This window comes from Myotis brandtii, unplaced genomic scaffold (genome assembly GCF_000412655.1).
Source record: "Myotis brandtii unplaced genomic scaffold, ASM41265v1 scaffold32, whole genome shotgun sequence".
Lineage (NCBI taxonomy): Eukaryota > Metazoa > Chordata > Mammalia > Chiroptera > Vespertilionidae > Myotis > Myotis brandtii.
The window spans coordinates 1,134,949-1,157,187 of NW_005362269.1; the positions used below are offsets into that span (position 1 = coordinate 1,134,949).

The 22,239-nt window shown below is 44.5% G+C and overlaps 1 protein-coding gene across 3 annotated transcripts in view; it reads right to left on the reverse strand.

The window, feature by feature from the left end:
• The window catches only part of PDE6A (phosphodiesterase 6A, cGMP-specific, rod, alpha), a 48,778-nt gene that overhangs the window by 17,440 nt on the left and 9,099 nt on the right, over nucleotides 1-22,239 (reverse strand). For 2 of the 3 annotated variants that reach the window (XR_001362928.1, XM_005870464.2), the window contains exons 5-17: nucleotides 19,601-19,675; nucleotides 14,546-14,610; nucleotides 13,321-13,387; nucleotides 11,455-11,502; nucleotides 8,749-8,898; nucleotides 8,023-8,166; nucleotides 6,961-7,026; nucleotides 6,586-6,732; nucleotides 5,633-5,740; nucleotides 3,828-3,937; nucleotides 2,191-2,278; nucleotides 1,912-2,012; nucleotides 1,401-1,508 (exon numbers count right to left, since the gene is read on the reverse strand). Coding sequence is in view for 2 of the 3 variants with exons in the window: in XM_005870464.2 (XP_005870526.1) it covers nucleotides 1,401-1,508; nucleotides 1,912-2,012; nucleotides 2,191-2,278; nucleotides 3,828-3,937; nucleotides 5,633-5,740; nucleotides 6,586-6,732; nucleotides 6,961-7,026; nucleotides 8,023-8,166; nucleotides 8,749-8,898; nucleotides 11,455-11,502; nucleotides 13,321-13,387; nucleotides 14,546-14,610; nucleotides 19,601-19,675 (1,277 nt within the window). In the remaining variant the exon portion in view is untranslated. The remainder of the gene's footprint in view (nucleotides 1-1,400; nucleotides 1,509-1,911; nucleotides 2,013-2,190; nucleotides 2,279-3,827; nucleotides 3,938-5,632; nucleotides 5,741-6,585; nucleotides 6,733-6,960; nucleotides 7,027-8,022; nucleotides 8,167-8,748; nucleotides 8,899-11,454; nucleotides 11,503-13,320; nucleotides 13,388-14,545; nucleotides 14,611-19,600; nucleotides 19,676-22,239) is intronic. The other variant, XM_014543085.1, reaches the window with a different exon arrangement.

The following is a 22,239-nucleotide window of genomic DNA, read 5'->3' on the forward strand; positions in this document are numbered from 1 at the left end:
TCTCGTCAGAAGTGCTACAGATATTCTTCCCCAGGTTATCATTTGCATTCTGACTTCAGCTATGCATTCCTATGTGTGTTGTGCAGAAATCCCTCATTTTTAGGTAGTCACGTTTACAAATCAATTTATGACTTGAATTTTATGTCTCACTTAGAAGCACTTACTCTGGAATTATTCTTTTTAACTCTACCAATTACCACAAAAATGAAATAGATATTTTCCTTGAAATGACCTTAAATGAACAGTTAATTAAGAAGCATAGACAACGTTTAATATAAAGTCCCCCTACCCAGGAACAGGGTGTTCTTCCCACTTGTTCACTTCTCCGCTGCGCCATTTTGAAATGTCAGGTGAGGCTGCTCCCTGGTCGGTAGTCTGAATGTGCCCCCTGCTCAGGGGAAGCAGGTCCCACAGCTCCCAAGGATCGGGGACCCTTGTGGAGGCCTGATTGGACAATGCAGGGCTGAGGGAATGGCAACTTGCCCCTTGTCCCCTCTTCCCTGCGCCTGTCCCAGTGGCTGCCCCTTCTCTGTTGCAGAGGTTGCTACATTTGTGACTTAATCAAGCCTCATCGCCACAGAAGCACCTGGAGATAAACAATCAACCTGACACTTCCTTGGAAAGGCCTGGTCTCTACTGACCGTCAACACCCAGGACCCATCACAGGGGAGCCAGGGACTTGGGCCACGTATTCACAAAGGGCCTTTCATTTATGCTTCTCACGCCATCATGAATTGAGGTGACTCATGGGAGCACATTGAGAGACGTGAAAGAAGGTATTTACCAGAGAACTTCTATATGAGTCCCATTACCAGACCTCCTGCTAACAGGGCCACGATACATTTTATATAAATCAGGTGACTCGTTTATGAATAGCACAGCTAGACTGCAGGACGTTGCTATAAAGAAAGGAATACTAAAATGAAGCCACATATTTTGAGTGACACATAGTTATCACCCAAATCATAATTAGCACAATACTCTGTTTTGTAAAAAAAAAATGTTAAAGTTATAATTTTACCACCAATTCTGAATTATATGAAGGAAACACTTCAAATATTATACTTTTTTTATACAGAGAAATAAAATAACACTGTATTGTTTTACCACCAATTCCGAATTATATGAAAGAAACACTTCGAGTATTATACTTTTTTATACAGAGAAATAAAATAACACTGTATTGTTTTGAATATGCCAAAAAAAAAAAAGTTTAATCATATACCATGATTTCTACAATTCTGGTTTGGCATAACCTCATTTTCCCCCCAGATGTTAAAGGCCTCCAAAATGGACAGTGCCCCAGGGGTCTTCTGACGGCAGCAACGCCTGTCACTTCAGCAGCTCATCTTATGACCCTGGGATAAGAGGATCAGGGTTTAAGCCCCATCTCAACTCACATAACGATTTCCTTCCGCGTCTGTTCCAGCATCATGTACTGCGTCCACTCCTGTTGCGTTTCAAATGTCTTCGATTGGTCCACAATCTTTTGGAACATTGTCCTCTTCCTACAAAACACACCGATTTGTTAATGGAGCAAATCTTAGAATAAGACACGCCTGGGCTTCTAACATCGGCTATTTCAGATAGAGGCTTCTTAAAACAACATGATTACCAAAACAACATTAAAAGAACCAGGGCCTGGGAGTGAAGACCTAGGTTTCTAATCCAGACTCTGTCAAACTTGTTATCTGATCTTAGCAAATCTCTTTCCCTGGATCTCAGTTTTCCATCTGTACAATGGGAGCAATACTATCTAACTCACAGAGCTGTGGTGAGAAGTAATGGTCCATAGCACAAGGGTTGTGCCTAGCACACAGTACACATGAATCGCTTGGAACTGTGATGTTTCTTATTGTAATAATCATTGCTATTGCTACTCTTATTCTTAAAATGAGAAGAAATACTAACTTGAAATACAGGGCGAGGTCTGTGGCAATGATGGCTATGTCCATCATGTGGATTGCATGTTCGTGCTGCCTGCGATTGAGGTTTTGGAAGATGTTCAAGCCCTAAGGAGAAAATCAGAGGAGAGGTGTGAGACGTGATCCTGGCGGTAAAGTCACCCAACTACTGATGGTCACCCCAGATGACGGGAGAGGCAGCCCAGGCCAATGGGAAGAGCGCTGCCTGGCCACACGCGGGCTTCATGTGAGGTGGGGGCTCCTGTGCAGAGGGCCCTCCTCCTACCTCATCTCGCAGCAATGTTTTTCCAAACTCCAAGTGGTGTCTTTCCAAGATGGAGGAGCCATGGAGCTTGGCCAGTGGGTTCTGGGATCTGAATGGCAAAGAAAGGGAGACACACACAGAGAGAATCAACATGGAATGGCGGAGATGAAGGTTAAAGACGTCACCCAGTCCTGCCACCTCCTAATTCTGCCGGCAGAGAGGCTAAGCCCAGAGTGAGAGGAACTTGTCAGACAGTGAGGGTAGGAGCCGGGACTAGACATCAGGTCTCCTGGCCCTTAGGCTTTAGCGGATTCTGAGGGTCTCTGGGGTCATGGACTCATTAGAGAAGTTGTTGAATAGTGTGGACTCTCATCCCCAGAAAAAAGCACAAACATACATAATGCCAAGTGCAATTTTAGAGATTCATGTACCTCCTATAGTCATCCATAAACACTGGCGCTGGGCCATTCTTTAATGGTCACCAAGCCCTAAATCCTCCATACCAGAGTCTTAGGGGAAGCCATTAAATCCCTCAAAGCAGTGTGTTTTTTCTCGTCTTTATTTAATAAATTTTTTTTCAGCATTTACCATGGGTCACACAGTGACCTCAGTACTTAGCTTCTCACAAGATAAGATGTAAACACAGTCTCTAGCCTTGGTGCAGCGTGCAAGTATTGAGAAGACTCAGAGGAGCATGTTCTGGTGCTTGTTAATGACTTACAGGTTATGGGCGCTGGGCAGAGCCTCAGTTCCTCATCTGTAATATGGGTATAACATTCATTCCTGCTCTGCCCAGCCCACAAGTTGGTCATGAGGGTCCACCAAGATCATGGTTCAAGGACTATGCTTCAGAGCCTATCTGGGATCTAAGCTCTGAGAGGACAGGGACTGTGTCTGTTTTGTTCAGCATGTACCTCCTTTGCCTAGCTTAGAGCCGACCACACTTGTATTTGGAGCATTATCAATACAAGGTGGATGAATGATTATCAGTTACTAACCTCTTGGCTTAATTTAGTTCAGTAGGTAGGAAGGGAAGGAAGAGAGTGAGGGAGTTTAATGTATTTGTTTGCTGTTGCTGCTATAAAAAATTACGACAAACTCAATGGCTTAAAACTAAAAATGTATTATCTACAGCTCTACAGTTCAGTCTAAAATGGGTCTGCAGACTGCCTTTCTTTCTGGAGACTCTAGGGGAGAACCTATTTCCTTGCTTTTTCTAGCTTCTAGAGGCCGCCTATATTCCTTGGATTTTGCAGCTTATCTTCCACTTCCAAAGCCTGCAGTGTAGTATCTTCTCTCCTCTCTTACTTCCCTCCTCCCCCTTGTAAGGACTCTTCTGATTACATGGGACCCACTCAGATGATCCAGAATAATCCCTATATTTCAAGATCCTTCACTTCATCATAGCTTTGAAATCCCTTTTGAATATAGGGCGACATATTCCCAGGCTCCAGGCATTTGGGCGTGGAAATAGTTGGGGATCATTTATTCTGTTTGTTGCAGGAGTTTACCCAGACCCAAAGGGCAGGAGGAAGTGGGGAGCTGTGGACAGGGGGACTTACCCCTGGGCCAGGGAATCTGTCTAGAAGCTGTTCAGACTTGGGGAATGGATCCTGGGGTAGAGGGTAGGGAGGGGCGGCTGGGAAGGGCTGACTCACTTCATCTGGTAGAGGTTGTTGGTGCCTCTGTGGTCGATGTCGTGGCAGAAGGCAGCGGTGACCATGGCCAAGGCCTCCAGGTCTGTGAAGTATCGTTTCAGCTTTCCGGTCTGGAAGGACAATCAGAGGTGCCACTCACTCCTGTCTTGTAGGATTGGAAGCAGGACTGAAGGGCAAGCGGAGGGCCCCGAGCTTGGAAACATCAGTCTGATCTTGGCTCTGCCCCTGTGGCCGCAGGGAGACCAGATGTTTGCCTGAGATGCAGGACTTTCCATGCTGGAACTGGAACTGTCCCAGGCAAACGGGGATGGCTGGTCACCCTCCCTCCTCCTGGGCGACCTTTGCTGGTCCCATCTCTCTCTGGGCCTCAGTATCCCAATCTGCACACTAGAGGCGAAGGGCATTGGGATAGATGACTGATGAGAAACTTGCGGCCTCGAGGTTGTAGGATTCGGAGGGTTTTTGAACATGGCCAGACTGGTAGAGCCAGCCATCCGAACCTGGTCTACCGGTTCAAGCACAGCCCTGGGGAATCTACCCCTGAGTCTCCCTCATATACCTTGTTGAGTGTTGGAGGGGGGTTGGGGGAGTGGGAAGAGCCTGGAGAGGTGATGCTGACTCTGTGACTCTAAAAACTAAGTCAAGTCTAAGCGGTGTCACCGTCACTTTATTTGGTGACAGAGCCAGAATTCCTGCCTCCAGGCTCCAGTGCCTACTCTGGCCTGACCATTCCAGCCACAGAGAAAGGAATGAGAACGAGGAAGGTGGGGCAGAGATTTGCATCGTTATCTGCATGGGAAATCACTTAAGTGAAATATAAAGCGCTCTGAATCCTCTGAGCCCAAAATGAGGAACACCAACACAAGTTAGCACATCCACCCAAGGGCACAGCAGCGTTGTCTGTAAGGGGGAAAGGGCAAACAAGCCCATGTCCAGCACTAGTGCTGAGTACAAAAATAGGGTATATTTAAACAATACAGGATTCTCTGCACCATTCAATCATATAAGCCTTGAAAATAGTGTGCTGAGCAAAATAAGCCCGCTTCTACTCAAACTCATAGAGATGGAAAGTAGAATGGCGGTCACCAGGAACTCGGGAGTGTGGGGAACAGGGAGTTGTGTGGGATGTGAAAACGTTCTAGATGGATCGTACTGATGGTTGCACAACATTGTGAATGTACTTAATGCCACTAAATCAGTGGTTCTCAACCTTGGCTGCACATTAGAATCACCTGGGAATCTTTTTAAAATCCTGATTTCTGGGCCTCATCCTCCGGAAATTCTGTTTCTTTGTTATGGGCTGGGGCCACAACATTAGTAACAAAGAAACAGAATTTCCGGAGGATGAGGCCCAGAAATCAGGATTTTAAAAAGATTCCCAGGTGATTCTAATGTGCAGCCAAGGTTGAGAACCACTGCACTAAATAGAGCGCCTAAAAATGATTAAAATTTTCCATTACGTATATTTTGCCATAATAAAAAATATATAAAGAGTGTGATTGTATATTTATCTATTTTCAAATAAAAAAGAATATTATAGAATAATAATAAGATGCATGTGTGTGTGTGTGTGTGTGTGTGTATGTGTTTGCACGTGCGTACAAATAAGTTTTGAAGCTTCCAGTAGAAAATTTGGATGGTGCTATGCCAGGATTATCTCCAAATAACTGGACTGGGGTTATAGTCTTGGAATTCATTTATGCTGAGCATGTACTCTTTTGCATAATCTTAAAAAGCAATAAATAGAGATGGACAACGCTGCTGCTGCTGCTGTGTGGAGCTGCACCAGGTCGGTCGTCACGTACCACCAGCAAGGAGAACATGGTCTGCCCCACGTTGAAGCCATGCCGCCAGTTGTGGTAGGTGATCCTGCGGTAGCCCTTGCTCAGGGAGTACATGAACCGCACCAGCGCCTGCAAAACACGCACATCAGCCAGGCAGCAAGGACCCCCGGGTGCCCTGCCTGCTGCACCAGGAGGTGGGAAGTAGTCATTGATGGATAATGCTGTGTGAACCCTTTGCAACTGCTAAGCACTGTGGGAATGGACGTTATGAAATCAGGTGGCTAGAAGTCACTCCGTTTATTTCCACCAATTGAGTTTCATCAGTGATTCCCAAACTGTGCCCCAGATTGCTACTGTCCAGGGAGAAATTAACAGGAATTTTGCAGGGAAGGAAAACAAAAGGGGACTTTAAATCAGTAGCTTTCAAACTTATTAGAATCACCCAGAGAGATTGTTAAAACACACGTTCTGATTCGCTAGAGCTGGGAGAGAGAGATTGCATTTCTGATACATTCTCAGGCTGTGCTGATGTGGCTTGGGGTAACACTTTGAATCCAACAAATCTGGAAAATTCTCACACAATACACTCCCACCTCCACTTTCTCTGTCCATTTCCATACCCCTCCTTTTACAATAAGGAATTCTGCAGGGGAAAAGTCCTTCTTAAATGGACTTAACCGATGTTGCCCACTCTCATTTGACTATAGGACCATTTTTTTTTTTCATCCCATGAACTCACAGCCTTCGGAACTCAGTGCCTTAGAACCCACCTCAAGAAGCCAATGCACCCCAAATGCAGAGGAACTGTGTGTTTCATTTTTGATAAATGACTCATCTGTGCAACATGGCTAATACTTTAAATCCCAAAAGCCAAAGATATACTCTTTTTAAGTATAGATTAAGTTTAAATTTCCAGATTGAGTTTTCAAAGCAAGGAAGCAAGAAAAAGGGAAATCAAGGCGATTTGACCTTACCTCCTGTGGAATATGAAATTTATCTACCACTTTGAGCTCATAATACATCTGTATCCCACATTTCACCAGCTCCAGTTCCGTCAGGGGCAGGTCACTGAAGTGGAATTTATTAATTTCATATTTCTCTGCATCTGGCAGCTCTTCTTGCTGTAGAAGGAATGGAGTCAAGTGACTGTGACAAATCAAGTGTTCCTGTGTCTTTCCCTGTCTCCCCCCAGGCCTGTCCCGGTCCCGGGTCTGCTGGGAGGATCAGAGCAGAGCCACAAGGGTCACTCTTTGCAAACCTCCTCCCTCCTCCCCCATCATCCTCTTAACCCCCCACCCCCACACGCTCAGAGGACACCCTGTGCTTGTTAGGTCAGGGTCAGTGCTCACCAGGATCTCAGCCAGCTCCTCTTCCTCGCAATCCCACGGTTCCTTTCCATACACCTCTCTGGTTTTCTGCCCAACATAGCAGAGGGAAGAAAATAGGTTACTACATCTAAGGTCTAAATATGCCTCCACTTTACACTTCCCTTTGTCTCCTTCCTCTGAAGTCCTTTCAAGAGGACCATCAACTCAGAGAGGCTGCTGGTTTGGGGGGAGTTGTCTTTTTTAAAAAATATTTTTATTGATTTCAGAGAGGAAGGGAGAGGGGGAAAGAGAGAGAGAGAAAAACGTCAATGATGAGAGAGAATCATTGATCGACTGCCTCCTGCATGCCCCCTAATGAGGATCGATCTTGCAACCCGGGTATGTGCCCTTAACGGGAATCAAACCTGGGACCCTTCAGTCTGCAGGCTGATGCTCTATCCACTGAACAAAACCGGCTAGGGCGAGGCTGCTGTTTACCATTCATGGATGAGCAAATTCAGAGTCGTGGGCTTTGGAGCTGGCATCCAAATTTGAGCTCTGCTACTTACTAGCAGTGTTATTGAATGCCTCTGATCCTCCATTTCCTCATTGTAAAATGGGGTCAAAGTACTAACTGACCCGGCCGGCGTGGCTCGGTGGTTGAGTGTTGACCTATGAACCAGGAGGTCACCATTCAATAGCGGTCAAGGGTGCATGCCTGGGTTGGGGGCTCAATCCTCAGTGTGGGGCATTCAGGAGGCAGCTGATCAATGATTCTCTCTTATCATCGATGTTTCTATCTCCCTCTCCCTCTCCCTTCTTCTCTGAAATCAATAAAAATATATTTTAAAATAGTTTTTTAATTACTTGAAAGTAAATTGAAGTGACCCAGCAAGGGGCAGCTGTCCCCAGGCCTCACAGCAGCCATTATGTACAACCCTCTGGCCCTGGTCGATCCATTCATCCATTTCACTTGAGAGTCTGGGGCAAGCCCACCCCAGCCCACCCCCATCTCTCGGAGTTTTCAGTCCCCCCTCACTCTGGCCACATCTCCAGGGCAAAGTCTCTGCCAGAGAGAAGGAGCAAGAAAAGGGCTTTACCCACCAGGATTTTCTGGATTTCTTCATTGTCACACTTCACATGATATTTTACCATATCCTGGAAAATATCCTTCCGATATTCCAGTTTGTTCATTGACTCATAGGTATCAGGATTTAAGACAGACCAGCCCAGGAACTGAGCCAAAGACTGGAGAAAGGAAAAAAAAAAGAAAAGAAAGATCAGAGGCAGAACAGCCAGGTTTGATCCTGCCTCTGTAACTTTGGGCAAGACTCTCTAAGCCTCCATTTTCTCAGCTATAAAATGGGTTTAATAAACCCTTCACAAAGAGATGTTGTGAGGATAAAATAATGCATGGAAATGCACTTTCAGTAAAGCACTAACATACATAAAGCTTCATTCTTGTACATAATAATGCCACAAGAGGGAATGTGTTGTGTGTACATTGGGAAAAAAGGTAGGGGGGTAGATGGGAACTCTGTACTTTTTGCTTAATTTTTCTATGAACCTGATGCTGCTCTTAAAGGTAAAGTTTATTGATTTTCGTAAAACGGGAATGTGGCTTTCTCTAATAACATGTGGCCGTGCAGAAGGGAGAGCGAAGAAAGCAGACCTGGCAGTTAAGTCAGGGTTGCGTGAGCTCCCCGCCCTCCACAGATAGGGCAGCAGCACAGTGGGGTCCCCACCACAGGGCTCCAGAGGCCATGCTCCGGGCGGGCTGACTCTGAAGCTCTGAATCTCAATGGCAGAAGACCTCCTTGCAAACCATACCTCCATGAGGGTCTCGTCCATTTCATCGAAGGGCTTCCCATCTTTGCGATTGTAAAACGTGGCCACCCCAACAATTTCTTCCTTCTTGTTCACAATAGGCATAGAAAGGACATTTTTAATCACCCACCCAGACTCGTCCAGAGGCTCTTTCTACAAGACAAGAACCAGAGTCGGTTTCCTTGAGTACCAGGCTGCAGAGGGAGCTGCTATGCACTGCATGCCGAGTCATGACCCGGGTTGGCTAAGGGACCGCGAGAGCATAGACCTTGTTGGGTTTTGCATAGCTTCAGTCACCAAACAAACGCTAAGAGCAGCTAGTCCATCTGGTTGGCGCTCCTTTAGCCAGATAGTCATATTGTTTTCACTCATGAGATGTCAGGGCCATTGTATGCCAGGCAGTGTGCATACAACTAGTTCAGGGAGCTAGTGTTCCCCATACAGGCGCTGGCCACAGGGGACTCTTAGAAGGGGCCATGTTGGGGATTCTTGTAACTTTGAATTAATCAGGTAGATAGACTGTGCCTTTGCCTCTCTAGCAGACTTCCTGTGTTGCTTTGGCATGTCATTTTATCTCCCTGGGCTTCTATATTCTCATCTATAGAGGGGGCAGTAGTAAGAGCATGTGCTTCGTGGAACCAATAAGAAAATAGAGGTGACATTTCTTGGGCAATCCTTAGGTGCCGTGGTGAGCCACTTCCCATCTGTCTGAGCCTCACTTCCGTTATTTATAAAATGGGGATCACTGAGCTATATACTTTCTAGACTCTCTGCCCACTGATTCATCAAATGTTTATCAAACATCTTACATTGTGCAAGGAACTGAGCTAGAAGCTGGAGAAACCAAGGCAAATAAGGCACAGATGTTGTTCCAAGGTAGCTCGTAACCTGGAAGTTAAATGAGCAGTTACACTGCATGTGGGGAGTTCGGCATGTCCTGAGGAAGCCAGAGGAGGGAAGGGAAGGAAGTCAAGGAAGGCTTCTTGGAGTTGGAGAGTCTTCCAGTTCAAATGTTCCCAAAATTCTTAAGGCAGAGAGATCATTGTTATTCTTTAAATAACACTGGAACTCAGCACCTGTGGGAGGGTGTTCCCAGAGGGATACAGAACATCCCCCAAGGAGCACAGGGCTATGGTCACAAAAGGAGTTCAAGACCTGCCTTCCCCCCCGACTCTTTACTTAGACTTCAGGGAATACTGTCCTTCTGAAGGCCATGATAAGGGAACAGATTTTATTGAAAGTGAATGGGAAAACAGTGAAGATTTTGAAGCAGGGAAGTTACTTGATGTAACCTATGTTTTAACATAAAATATGCATCCTACAGAGGATGAGTGGAAGACGGAAGGCTAGAATCTGAAAACAAGATCAGATTTGAGTTACTAATGTGGGTAAACTGTAATCCATCAGATGATTTGGGTACAGACCAAGTCCTGTCATGGTTATAATCAGGGTAACAACTCTCCGTAACAGTTGGGCCTGTCGCACTGATATAGACAAAATCACAACCCAAAACAGTATATTTTAACTTCGGAGGTATGTTCCCTCTGAGCTCTTTCATAATGTTCTTTAAGGAGTACAAAATAATTCAATAATTGACCTGGCAGTGGTTTTATTCTTCCCTTCTTAATTATTTCCTGATTGCAAAAGATTTGTTCTTGTTAAATTTAGCATAGGAAACTCAAATATTGACAGGATGCCTAGAGCTGAAGAGGTCAAGAAGGATAAGACCTAAACTTTGACCAAAAGAAGACAATATTTTGCTGAAAGGAATTCATCTAAAAGACGAGGAAGGATCATAAAACATGAAGGAGGTACATTAATAGAGAGAAACATTCCTTGGCGTGGCCTTCAGGCTCTGCGTGATCTGGCCTCTGTCTGCATCTCCCCCAGCTCCTCCCCCCATCAGTCTCTCTCTCAGATTCGCTGGCCTCTTTACTTTCTTCCAATAAGCCTTCTCTTTCATGAAATCTTTCCTTTCTTTGCTGCCAAACATAATGTCTCAGGGACACATTCCTTGATTCTTCTCAGATTAAGTCAGCCCGACCGCTGTCCCCAGAGATTTCCTCCTCTATCCCTTGGCCCTTGTCCTGACCTGCTTCTCCCTGCATGTGATCTAACCTCCCTGGAGATAAAGACCATGCCTGGCTGGTCCACCGTTTTAACCAGGATAGCATTGTGCCTATACGCCTGACACAGAGGATACCCTTCACAAACATTTGTGAAAAGGACAAACAAAATCAACTGGAATACTAAACAATATTTCATGAAGATCCCAAGGAGGAAGACATGATATTCAGCTAGGGAAAACAGAATAAAACTTCGCTGAAATTTCATAGCAGTTGAGATTGTCATTGAAGGGCAGAAGGGATTTGGGCAGAAGATGATGGGGAAAGAACAGCATAAGCAAAGGTCCTGGGGTCAGAAAGCAAAGGATATGAATGTTCAACTGAATGGGACTTTGGAATTCACCAAATTAACTCCCTCCCCACTTCCCTGAGTACATGACCTTTTTTCCCCACTCAGGTTTTCACTTGGTGGAGAATGCTTTCCAATAAAGTAGATGGAGTCTAATGTGTTCTAATATTCTTTCAGGGGGGGAAGTATCATGTGACTAATACAGGAGTACAAAATAATTCAATAATTGACCTGGCAGTGGTTTTATTCTTCCCTTCTTAATTATTTCCTGATTGCAAAATAAAAATTACTTACCTGGAATTCAAAAAAGTCCTCTGCAGGCGCGTTCATGATGTTGCAGATCTAAAAGCCGTGAAAAGGCATAATGGAGCTGTTATTAGACTTGACAAAGGGCCAGGTGAAGCAATGCCTGCTCTTTCAGAAACACCGCGTCCTTGCCCAGGGCATCCACATTCTTTTCATCAGGTAGACACGCTCGAGATGGTTTTGAATTATTAACTGAGGCTACTGGACAGAAAAGCCGCCTTGTAAACATTACTTCTTAGCATTTGCTTTGCTCCCGAGTCATTTCCAAACTGTGAAAAAGTAAAGGCTAAAAATTGCCATTATTCAGGCCTGTCCAGTATCCTGTTTTGTTTTCCCTCTTTTATTGCATATTTGGGTTGTGTTCTGTTTTTTCTTTTTATTCGTATAAATAATGCTGCTCTAAGCATTATTTAAAACAATGACATTTGGGTCTGTTTGTTTTGTCAGGGAAGAGTCTTTCCTTCCTTGGAGTACCAATGCCAACGTAGAACAAGGAATGAAGAGTGCTGTAGCGCTGCCGTAATTGCCATTCTTCTCCCGAACATGGGACCCCCCTACCCAACCATGCAGATGGCACTTCTCTGGTCCCGCTAGGGCCCTGCCTGTGGGGCCACTGTGTAGTTGTGTAATGTGTGTAACGCACGAAGGCATGTGGCTAAGGGGATGTCTGGGAGTTGAAATTCTGTCTGGTCTCGACTTGCGAAAGCATTTCCCTAGCCTTTCTCTTTTCATCCACTGAGTCGGGACAGCTTTTTCTAGTTTTCAAAAAGGCACCCTATGGACTTGCAGTGACCCTGCCTGTCCCAACTGGCCTGACCACAAAGTGGTCTCAGAGGGTGAGCTGTCCCTGCTCCTTTGAGAACTGCCCACCCACTGCACCGTCCCACTGGCCTCCCCTTGGACCAGTGCCATCGGTTGCCATCATTCTCTCCTAATCTCTGACCTCTCCCAGGGCTCTTTCCCCTCAGCCCATGAGCATGCTTGAGTCTCTCCTGTCTTTGACAATGAAATCCTCCCTTGACCCCATGTTGTTTCCATTGCAACCATCCAGGTTTTTTCCTCTTGCTTTCACATTCTCTACCTCCTCATTACCCATCCACACCTCAGCAGACCACACACTGGTTTCTGTCCTCGCCACCAAATCTGCTCTCAGGGAGCACACCAATGACCTCCTCATTGCCAAACCCAATGGGCTTTAGTTCTTAGCTCACAGACCACTTGTGTTGCATTTGGTTGTCCCTCTTCTTGTTAAAACTTTTTACTTCCTTGGTTTCCATTTTATTTCCTACATTCTCCTAAGTCTTTAGACACCTCCATCTATTTCTGTGTTGTACTTGGGGGATAATAGAGGGGTAACCAGGCTCAAATATGGAGGTGATGTGCAGCTAACATATATGACCCTTCTCTCTGGAGCAGGGGATGCTGTTATTCCAACCTTGACCCTGAGCGGGTGGGGCATGGTGGGAGGCAGAGCATTTGAGCTCAGCTATCCATGGTAGGGCTGGAAATGTAGCAGAGATGAGGGGTTGGGAGTGGCAGCTAAGTCTCTGGTAGGAAAGGTTGGGGTTTCATCTGTGGTAAGCCTGGAAGACCAGCCAGTCATGACTTTGCCCTGGACATATGCATAAGTATCTTTATTTAGTCAGTGAGAATATTTCTGTGTATTTCATATTTTCTCAAATGTCAATATTCTGTTCATCTCCTTGGACCAACTCTCAAGTGAATTGAGAAATGAGAGAATCGGGCTTTTCGACATCCTCACTTCTCATCATATTCTCCCCCACTCTTGAACTGAAATCCTTTCACTCTTCCACCTGATTTAAAACTCCCCTGCTTCCGAGTTGTATTACTTACCAAGCCATTTTGAGCAACATAAGTGGGAAGACCACTTGCTAAAGCCCAGTGGTCAGAAGGTGGATTCCTGTAAAGGCCAAAGACAAATGGTAACTTTTTCTGTAAGGACAGTTGGACTAAAAACTTGAATCTGGGTCTTTGCCCTCCCTCCATGCTCTGGCTGCTCCCAACACCTGCATACATTACTATACCTGAATGAGTCTCAAATCTTGACTAAGTGTCTTTTTGTATGCAACAGAGAAAGATAAAATGCTTCCAATTAATCTGTAATGCAATGCTTTCTGACCTTATAAATTATTACTTTATTAACATCAACACAGCTCTTTTAGAATTTAGATATAGATTTTAATCACAGATTATACCTTTTTCCTGTCTTTTTGTGCCATGCAAAGCAACTTTTGGTTTCAATGCTGCATTATAATATAATTTATTTTTTTATTAAATATATTTTTATTGACTTAAGAAAAGAAGGAAGTGAGAGAGAGATATAGAAACATCCATGATCAGAGAGAATCATCAATTGTCTACCTTCTACACGCCCCACACTGGGGATCGAGCCCGCAACCCGGGCATGTGCCCTGACTGGGAATTGAATGGTGACCTCTTGGTTCATAGGTTGATGCTCAGTCACTGAGCCATGCCATCCAGGCCATAGTATAATTTCTTTAAGTCACTTTATATGGAAATTAAATTTAATATGGATATAACCAACAATGTATATAACTCAAATGAAGTCATAACAATATGAATGGTTATGACCTAGTTCTTGCAAAGGCAAGCAATAGTAACTACATCTGACTACTGTCTGAGTGGCAGCAATTGTACAATGTCATGGATTCTATTTCAGAAATGTAAACAAGTAGAAAACCGTACATTTTAGAGTCAATGAAATGGGAGGGATTTCTTTCTTACCCAACATGGCAACCTTTGTCATTTAACTGGAACATTCAGTTGATTTCTATTTAAAGTAATTAGTGATGTATTTAGATTGAAATATCATCTTTGTATTTTTTGCACCTGCTTTATGTCCTTTCTAAATGTTTATTTTGTCTTCTGGTTTGATAAAGCATTTATTTACTATTCATATTCCCCCTCTATTAATTTACATGGCATATACGCTGGCAGCCGTTCAGGATACTTACAAATATTCTCTCACTTCCTTTTGGTAACATGATAGGGTGGCATTACCTGTCCACTTGAAGTTAGGTATGGTCATGTGACTTACGGGATTACTTTGATGTCTTCCTTGCCATGCAAGATGTAATCGATGACCTTGTAAAAGTTGATTTCCTAGGCAAACGAGATAGAGAAATATATACCTTCACCGTCTGAGACAGAACTTCAGCAGGAGTGTGTCCATGACACAGGCCGTGTTTTCCACTCTGTGTTCGTGGTTTTCCAGAAGCACCAGCCTGACTCTCCAAGGGTGTATCCCAGCTGCCTCTGCAGCTCACTGTCCTCAGCTGACTCTCATGGTTTGCTGTGCTTCTCCTTAGACACAGTTCACAGTGGCCAAGCAGGGGCTGGGATCTGGGGCTGGTGAGAGGGATGGGAAGTGTTCTCAGGGAATCTGGAAGTTGAGCCCAGGAAGAAAGAGGGAGAGAGAGACTGCTGCTGAAGTCTAGGGAGAAAGGGGAGTTGAAAGGAGGCTCCTGTCCCACTTAGAATCATTGTCAACCCAGCCAGCCTCTATACAGGCCTCAGCTCTATGGTCACAGCCCCTTTTCTCATTCATTCCTATTGTCCAACTGCTCTCTTTGCTATGTCAGCTCTTTCATACCTGTCTGCCCAATCACGCCTCATGCCTCCTAACTCACTTTCCACCTCTTTCATCCTTCCCACCTCCTTGCACCATTAAAACTCCCATTCTCTTAGAATAGACCTGTTCAATTACATGACTTCCTAGTATGCATTTGGATACTGGCACAGCTCCTTTCCCTTAGCTCTCCAGGGCAAGTTCCAATATCTGATCAGATCCTTTCAACTCCCAGGTGTGACAGGCAAGTCAACAAGCATTCAACAATGGGAAGAATAAGACCAGAGAGAGGAAAGGACTCATTTCTAGTGAGCCAGGACCAGAATCTTGACTTTTAGGCTCAGTGCTCATTCTGCTATGTCACTTATGGTTACCAGCTTAAAAAAGTGTTGTATTCTGCATCACTCTCACCTAGAACAGGGCCATTCAAAGTGGGGTCCCTGGACTGATACCTGTCTGCAAACTATTTATTGCTTTTCCATGATTATATGAAAATAGAAATTGAGAGTTGGCATTTAGGAACTTTTATAGCAGTTTGACTGAGTTAAGTTAGGTCTCTTGAAACTAAAAAAGAAGAGAGACTTACATTTTGCATGTTCGTTTAAATTCTCATTGTTTTTAGCTATATATTTTAACACATTTTGAAAGTATCAGTCCGAAATGGATTAGAAATTTGCAAAGAAAACAGTTCCTTTACTCCAGGTATTTTGAGAAGTGCTGCTCTAAATACTGACATGTAGAAACCTGGGCCCCAACCAAACCTCCTGACTCAGAACCTCCACAAAGAAAAATTCCCGATCCAGGCAAGGGTGTCTGAAGGTCCACTTGGTAGGCAGGCGATCATGAGCTTCTTCATGTGGGAGAGGCTCTGCTCTTCAATGACCGGAACTGGCAGCAGCTACAGTGACTGAGTCCTTCCAGAAGGCACGCTCTGGCTAATCAGGAGGCAGAGGCCTGAGCTCTTCCAAGGATGACAGCTGCCCCAGGGTAGACAGGAGCCCCCTCGAGTAGGAAGCATCCAAGGGGAGACTAGATGAACCCCACAGCCTGATGAAATGCTCTAGAGAGGTGGTCGCCAACTGGTGGTCCGTGGACCACCGTGAGGTCCGAAAGGTTGGTGACCGCTGCTCTAGAGTGAAGGCTCATGCTCTACTCTTGGTTTGACTAGGTGTACTCTCTGAGCCTCAGTGTCCCCAGCTGTAGTGCAGGTGTGCTGTTGTTGTTAGGCACCAGAACTCTTTTCCCAAACAAAGCATGGGATCTAGTCATAAAAGGCAGTACCCTGTAGGCAGTTCTAGAAAGCAAAGATGGCTGCATTAGCTGCTGGGACTTTGGTCAAAAGCTAAGTTTCCACTTGGGAGGAGGAGGAGGAGGCTGATTTCCATGAGCTTCTCGACCTTCTGCAGGTCTTTGCTGCAGGGCCATCTGTCCTTGGGCCTGGCTGCTCGCTGCACTCCTAGGCAAGCTGCCAGCTCCCTGGGCGCCACAGCCTGTCCTATCGAGGGAGTTCACGAGACTCCTTTAGAAAGGTTAGAAGTGGGCGTGGGTTTTTTGAAACCTACAGGAAAATTAATATGCTTTCACAGAAAGCAACAAAAAGATCAGTGTGCCCTAGGTAAACAGGGCTTTTTCCATACACTGTAGCTCAGCCAAGTTGCCTTCAAGGCCATGTTCATGTAAGAATTCTCAGCCTTTAGAAAGTCAAAACTGAGCCATCAATGAGCACCTTTGTTACCTTCCACCTGAGCAGCTAAGGCTACCACACAGGGGTCTTTGAAAGAGCCACAAATATAGACATAGCCGAAGCATCGTGTGTGGAAATGTACTAGTTTTAAAACAAGTGCTAATTTTTGTTTTGATTCCTCCCCCCCATAAAGCCTAATCAGCCTCTATAATTTTTTAATAATCAACACACACACAATATTTTATTTTTAAAAGGATATAAAGTGAGGGGTAACTGCCATTAGGGAGCTTTAGACCCAAGATCTGGGAGGTTAATTGGTCAAAATCCAGACAAAAGCTCTATTTTTAATGTGAATGTGGCAGATAAAATGAGGGAGTGATGTTAGCAGACAAAAGGGAATGTTAAAATAAAAAAAAATAAAAATAAAAAATAAAAAGCATGATGTGATGTCAGTTACCAGGAAGAAAAGCATTCTGGGTTTGAATATGTGCAAATTATTTGACCACCTCCCGACCTCCATTTCCTAATGGGGAAAGTGAGGAGACCTCCTCCATAAACTCATTGAAAAGAGTAAATGACGTAATCCACGTTAAGTGCCTGGCAGATAGTGAGAGTCAACCCAAGTAGCCATGATGACTAGTGTGCCTATGGTGTGTCAGTGTATGATTCACGTTAGTTACCAGGACCTCCTGGGTCAGCTGGATTACCAGGTGGTACAGATGAGGAAGGTGAGGCTTAGAGAGGTCCCCCAGGCCACAGAACTAGCTGGTGAGCAGGGATCTGAACTCAGGCTTTTTTCCTCCAAGCCCATGCTCTTCTCAGAAGATTCACTTTTGGTCAATCTCGTCATGCTGTGTCTGGGCTCGAGCTCAGGCCTTTGTGTGCCGTCCTCACTAGCTATCCAGGACCTGGAACTGACTTTGGAGATGAGTTCAGGGACAGCTCCCCTAGATGGGAAAATGAAAGGTCCAAGGTACTATTTGGCCAACCTCACTGTACAAGTGAGCAACCAACCAATTCCAACGTCCTTTGTCTTCTGGCCTTTTTCCATCTCAATGTAATGACTCATAGTCTTGCAAGGATTGACTGAGCCTGTGCTCCCTGAGATGGAGAAGGTTTTGGGGAAGGAAAAGTCTTAGCCATGAGTGTGCTAATTACCTCAGTGAAACCAAAACTTCTTGAATTAAACAAATGATGGGCAGCTCTTCCTGGGCTGGTGCTCAGTGAGAAAATACCCTGTTCAGTTCAATCTTAAAGGTCGGGGTACTCTAGGGTGATGAGCCAGATAAGGTAGAACACGACATTTCTCTGGCCACCTGGGAGTTAGACATGACCTCTGATCTCAGGGCTCAGCTCAGAGAGCTGAATATCAAAGCAGCCATGGAAATCAAAGTTAGTTGAAGCTGATGGTGTCTGAAAGCTATGCTGATCTCTATTGTAGTTCCTCCCCTCCTAAATTCCAGGAGATACAAGTCCAGCTCATATTTTGGAGCAAAAACTCATAACATGTCAGCTATACCAACATGAAAAGCTGTACTTAAAAAGGAAATGTGCACCCAAATAGCTTGTGACAGTGGTATAGGACGCAAACCTTGAAGACTCCGTCTTTCCTAATGAAATCACGAACTTGTGTGAGTAAAAGAATAGTTTGAAACTGGACGACAGTAAGTGATAAAGGTCATTTTGGATAAAGCACAGCAGACCATGTGGATTCCAAAGTTGAAATCTCTTCTGGTGTATTAATAAAGCTTACAGGCAAGGGTGTTCATATTGAATTCCCACAGTTTGAGTCTACCACAAACTCACACACACCTTTATTTTGAGTAGGGTTAGGGTTGGCTGGGTGGGGTCAAACCTCCCAGCAGAAATTGACATACCATTTCAAACAGGCTAAAAGGGCTTGTAGGAAAGCACTGGTTTAAAACTTACTCCAGGAAATGACTCTGCTGCTTACTTACCCTGTGTGGCCTCAGCTAAGGTCACTCAGTTATTCCACAGGTTCTATAGGCCATTTGAGGGCTCAGTCTATTTACCCTGGACCATTTCCACATTCCCACTCATATCACATCAGTTTCTTTCAAATGTTTGTACCTCATCTTGAAAAAAAAGCAATGGTATGAGACCAGCGGTCACAAGCTCGAATGCCTAGAGGCCTGACAGAAACAAAAATGTGAGCAGGGGGGGCCAGGTGTTCACAGGAGGGGACTGTGGCAAACTGGAGAGCTCAGACCACATTCTACAGAGATGGCTGCTACCCAGCTCCAATCAAATTTACCCTATGGGATTGTGGGTCCGGTTTTGACTGATCTTCTACCTTTTCAAAAGAAACCGAGACTATAGATATGTATGGGAAATACCTTGATTTTTTTAAGTGCTAAGCTACCAATTCAATTTTTTAAAAGTAAAAAGATAGATTTTTAAATGTATGCAGTCAAACAAGTTTACTTATTCATTGGAATTGACCTCTGGCTACCAATTTATATACTCTCAATTAAATAGTAAGGATATTTCCAGGTCTTATTTTCTGAACTCCTGCTGGGTGAATTCTTAAACAAGTTGCTTGATCTTTCTGGGGCTATGTTCTCTTTTGTGGAATGAGAATGTGGATTCCTTCTTGTTCAACCCACTAGGTTACTATGAAATTCCAACAAGATATTAAAGAACCTTGTAAATTACAGGACTTGGCTATAGTGAGAAATGATAACTTTAAGGGAGACATCCCAACCCAAAGAAAAATACCCAAGTGATTGTTTTAAAGTCAGCAGTTTTATAGTATAGTGCTTTACATCTGCATTTCATTCAACATTTTATCATATTGAGCAGGCCAGAGAGAGACCTACCCTTCCATCCGGAGTCCTTGGGCCAGTGTATGGTGGAGCTTCACCCATCAGTACTGGCCACACATCAAAAAATTCCTAGGCATGAAGAAAACGATAATTACATGTCTTGAAAATACATGATGGAAGGGTTGGCTAAAACAATGTCCTTTGCAGTATCATTTATAATAGTGAAAACTTAGAAACAACCTAAGTTTGTTGTAGCATATAGTGACAATGATGCTACAGATGTGTATGTATTGATTAAAAAGGTGTCCATGATATACTGACAAGTGAAAAATGTGAGGTGACAAAAGAATATAGATCATGTGACCCAAATGTTTAACTATATATAGAAAATGTTCTCAAAGAATTCACAGCAAAGGAGTAACAACTGGTTTTCCCTGGGTGATTGGCATGAGACTATAATTTATTTAGCAGTTATTCCATAGTAAAATATATTGCTTTTGTAATCAGGAAAAAAAAATTTTTTTTCCAAATGAGAAAGAAAAAGCAATGGGGCCAAATATGGATAGATAGACTTGTATCTGAGATTCAACAAGAAAGATGACATTGAAGACATCTGACAAAGACAGACATGGGCAGAGAGAGAAGAAGGAGCCAGCAAAGGCACTGTACCATCACTTGGACTCAGGAGAAGAAACCGACTGGGACACTGCAACAAGCTTCTCCCTGCTGCTCCTCAACTGGTTCCCCACTGTACTCAGAGCTGCACAGTCCTCCAGTGCCCTCTCTGCTCATTTGTGAATTTTTAGGGTCAGTGATAGATGAGTGCTGGATTTGGGTGGTAGGATGCCAAGCCCTCTTGCTCTTGGCCTCTCTCTTATTTGAACAATCTTGTCTTGGTGGTTTGCCTATCCTAATATCATCCAGAGGACAAGAAGAGGGGGTCAGCTTCTTCTGGACTACTGACAACAGGACGAAATTCAATTCTGGGTGTGAAACATGAACTGGAGCCCTACCTGAGCCCCACAACATGCTTTCTGCTAGATATACAGAGATGGATAAGGCCCAGTTTGCACTCTGGAGAAACTTTCAGTCTCATGGAAGAAGCAATCAAGTACCGGAGGACCGGTCAGGTGAATGGGCTAAGAACCAAACAGTAATGGAAGGAGAACACAAATGTTAGAGGAGCCCAGAAGGACAGGTGCTCTGGGCTGACACTGCCTGTGTCAAACACTGGATGGCTCTGAAGATTGTCCTGTGGGGAAGCAGAAGTCGTCAGCAAGGGATTGGTGGAAAGTAGGGCATGTTTATGCCTGCCTTCCTCTCTCTGTCTTTCTCTCTTCTTCTTTCCTTTAAACAGCTTGGTTGAGATATAATTCACATACTATAAAGTTCTCCCAGTTAAAGTGTAAAAGTCAGTGGCTTTATTTACTCCTTTCATAATGACAATAGGTCAGGTAAGACCTTAGCAACCTGGGGGATAGGTTCTTAGAGTGATTGTAGGCAGCCCAACTCACCTCTAATTGCTAGGGTGTTCCGTGTTTGGGGGATGACTAAATTAGAATGTTCCTGCTGAAATGTGACTTCCCCTTTCACAGGGAGTTTAAAAGAAATGGAGGGCGGAATGCTACAGCATAGAGCAGCTTGCACCTGGGGGCAGATCCTTTAAGGTAAAAATTGGGCACCTTAAGATGGAGTTTTTCTAAGTCAGCTACTCAGAAATTTTTTGGATTTAAAAAAGAACCATTGCCCTAGCCCAGTGGTTCTCAACCTTCTGACCCTTTAAATACAGTTCCTCATGTTGTGACCCAACCATAAAATATTTTCGTTGCTAGTTCATAACTGTAATGTTGCTACTGTTATGAATCGTAATGTACATATCTGATATGCAGGATGGTCTTAGGCAACCCCTGTGAAAGGGTCGTTCGACCGCCAAAGGGGTCGCGACCCAAAGGTTGAGAACCGCTGCCTAGCCGGTTTGGCTCGGTGGATAGAGCGTCGGCCTGTGGACTGAAGGGTCCCAGGTTTGATTCTGGTCAAGGGCACATGCCTGGGTTGTGGGCTTGATCCCAGTAGGGGTCATGCAGGAGGCAGCTAATCAGTGATTCTCTCTCATCATTGATGTTTCTATCCCTCTCTCCCTCTTCCTTCCTCTCTGAAATCAATAAAAATATATATATTTTTAAAAAGAACCATTCATTTGTATGAATCCATTCATATGCTACTTTCTGAAGGATTATCAAAGGGTTTATTGCTACACTAGATCTAAGGTCTTTTCCAACCCCAGATTCTGCAATTCACCTACTCATTCAACCAAATATTGGGAGAGTCTCCATTGCTCTGTGCACCATGCTCAGCATGACAAGGCATAAAGTGAAACTGACAGGAATCCTGTACCTTGGACCTTTGGGATAGGAAATCACGAATCTAAATAACTCTGGAATGTTATTTGGTTATTCCAAGGCAGAGCATGATTAGGCTCAGGAGGCAGAGACAGAGAAAGAGCAAGGTGAGAGCTAGCGTGGGGAAACCTAGCTGAAAAACAATGCCAGGAACCTTCTCGGGCTCTCTCCTTGGCCAACGTATCTGGGGCAAACCTGGCCCCTGAGCATTCTGAGGGACTAGACCGAAGCCTCTGCCCCCACTTCCATTGCCTGGGTCAGCCCTGGGCTCTCTGAACCATAAGACAGGCTTCT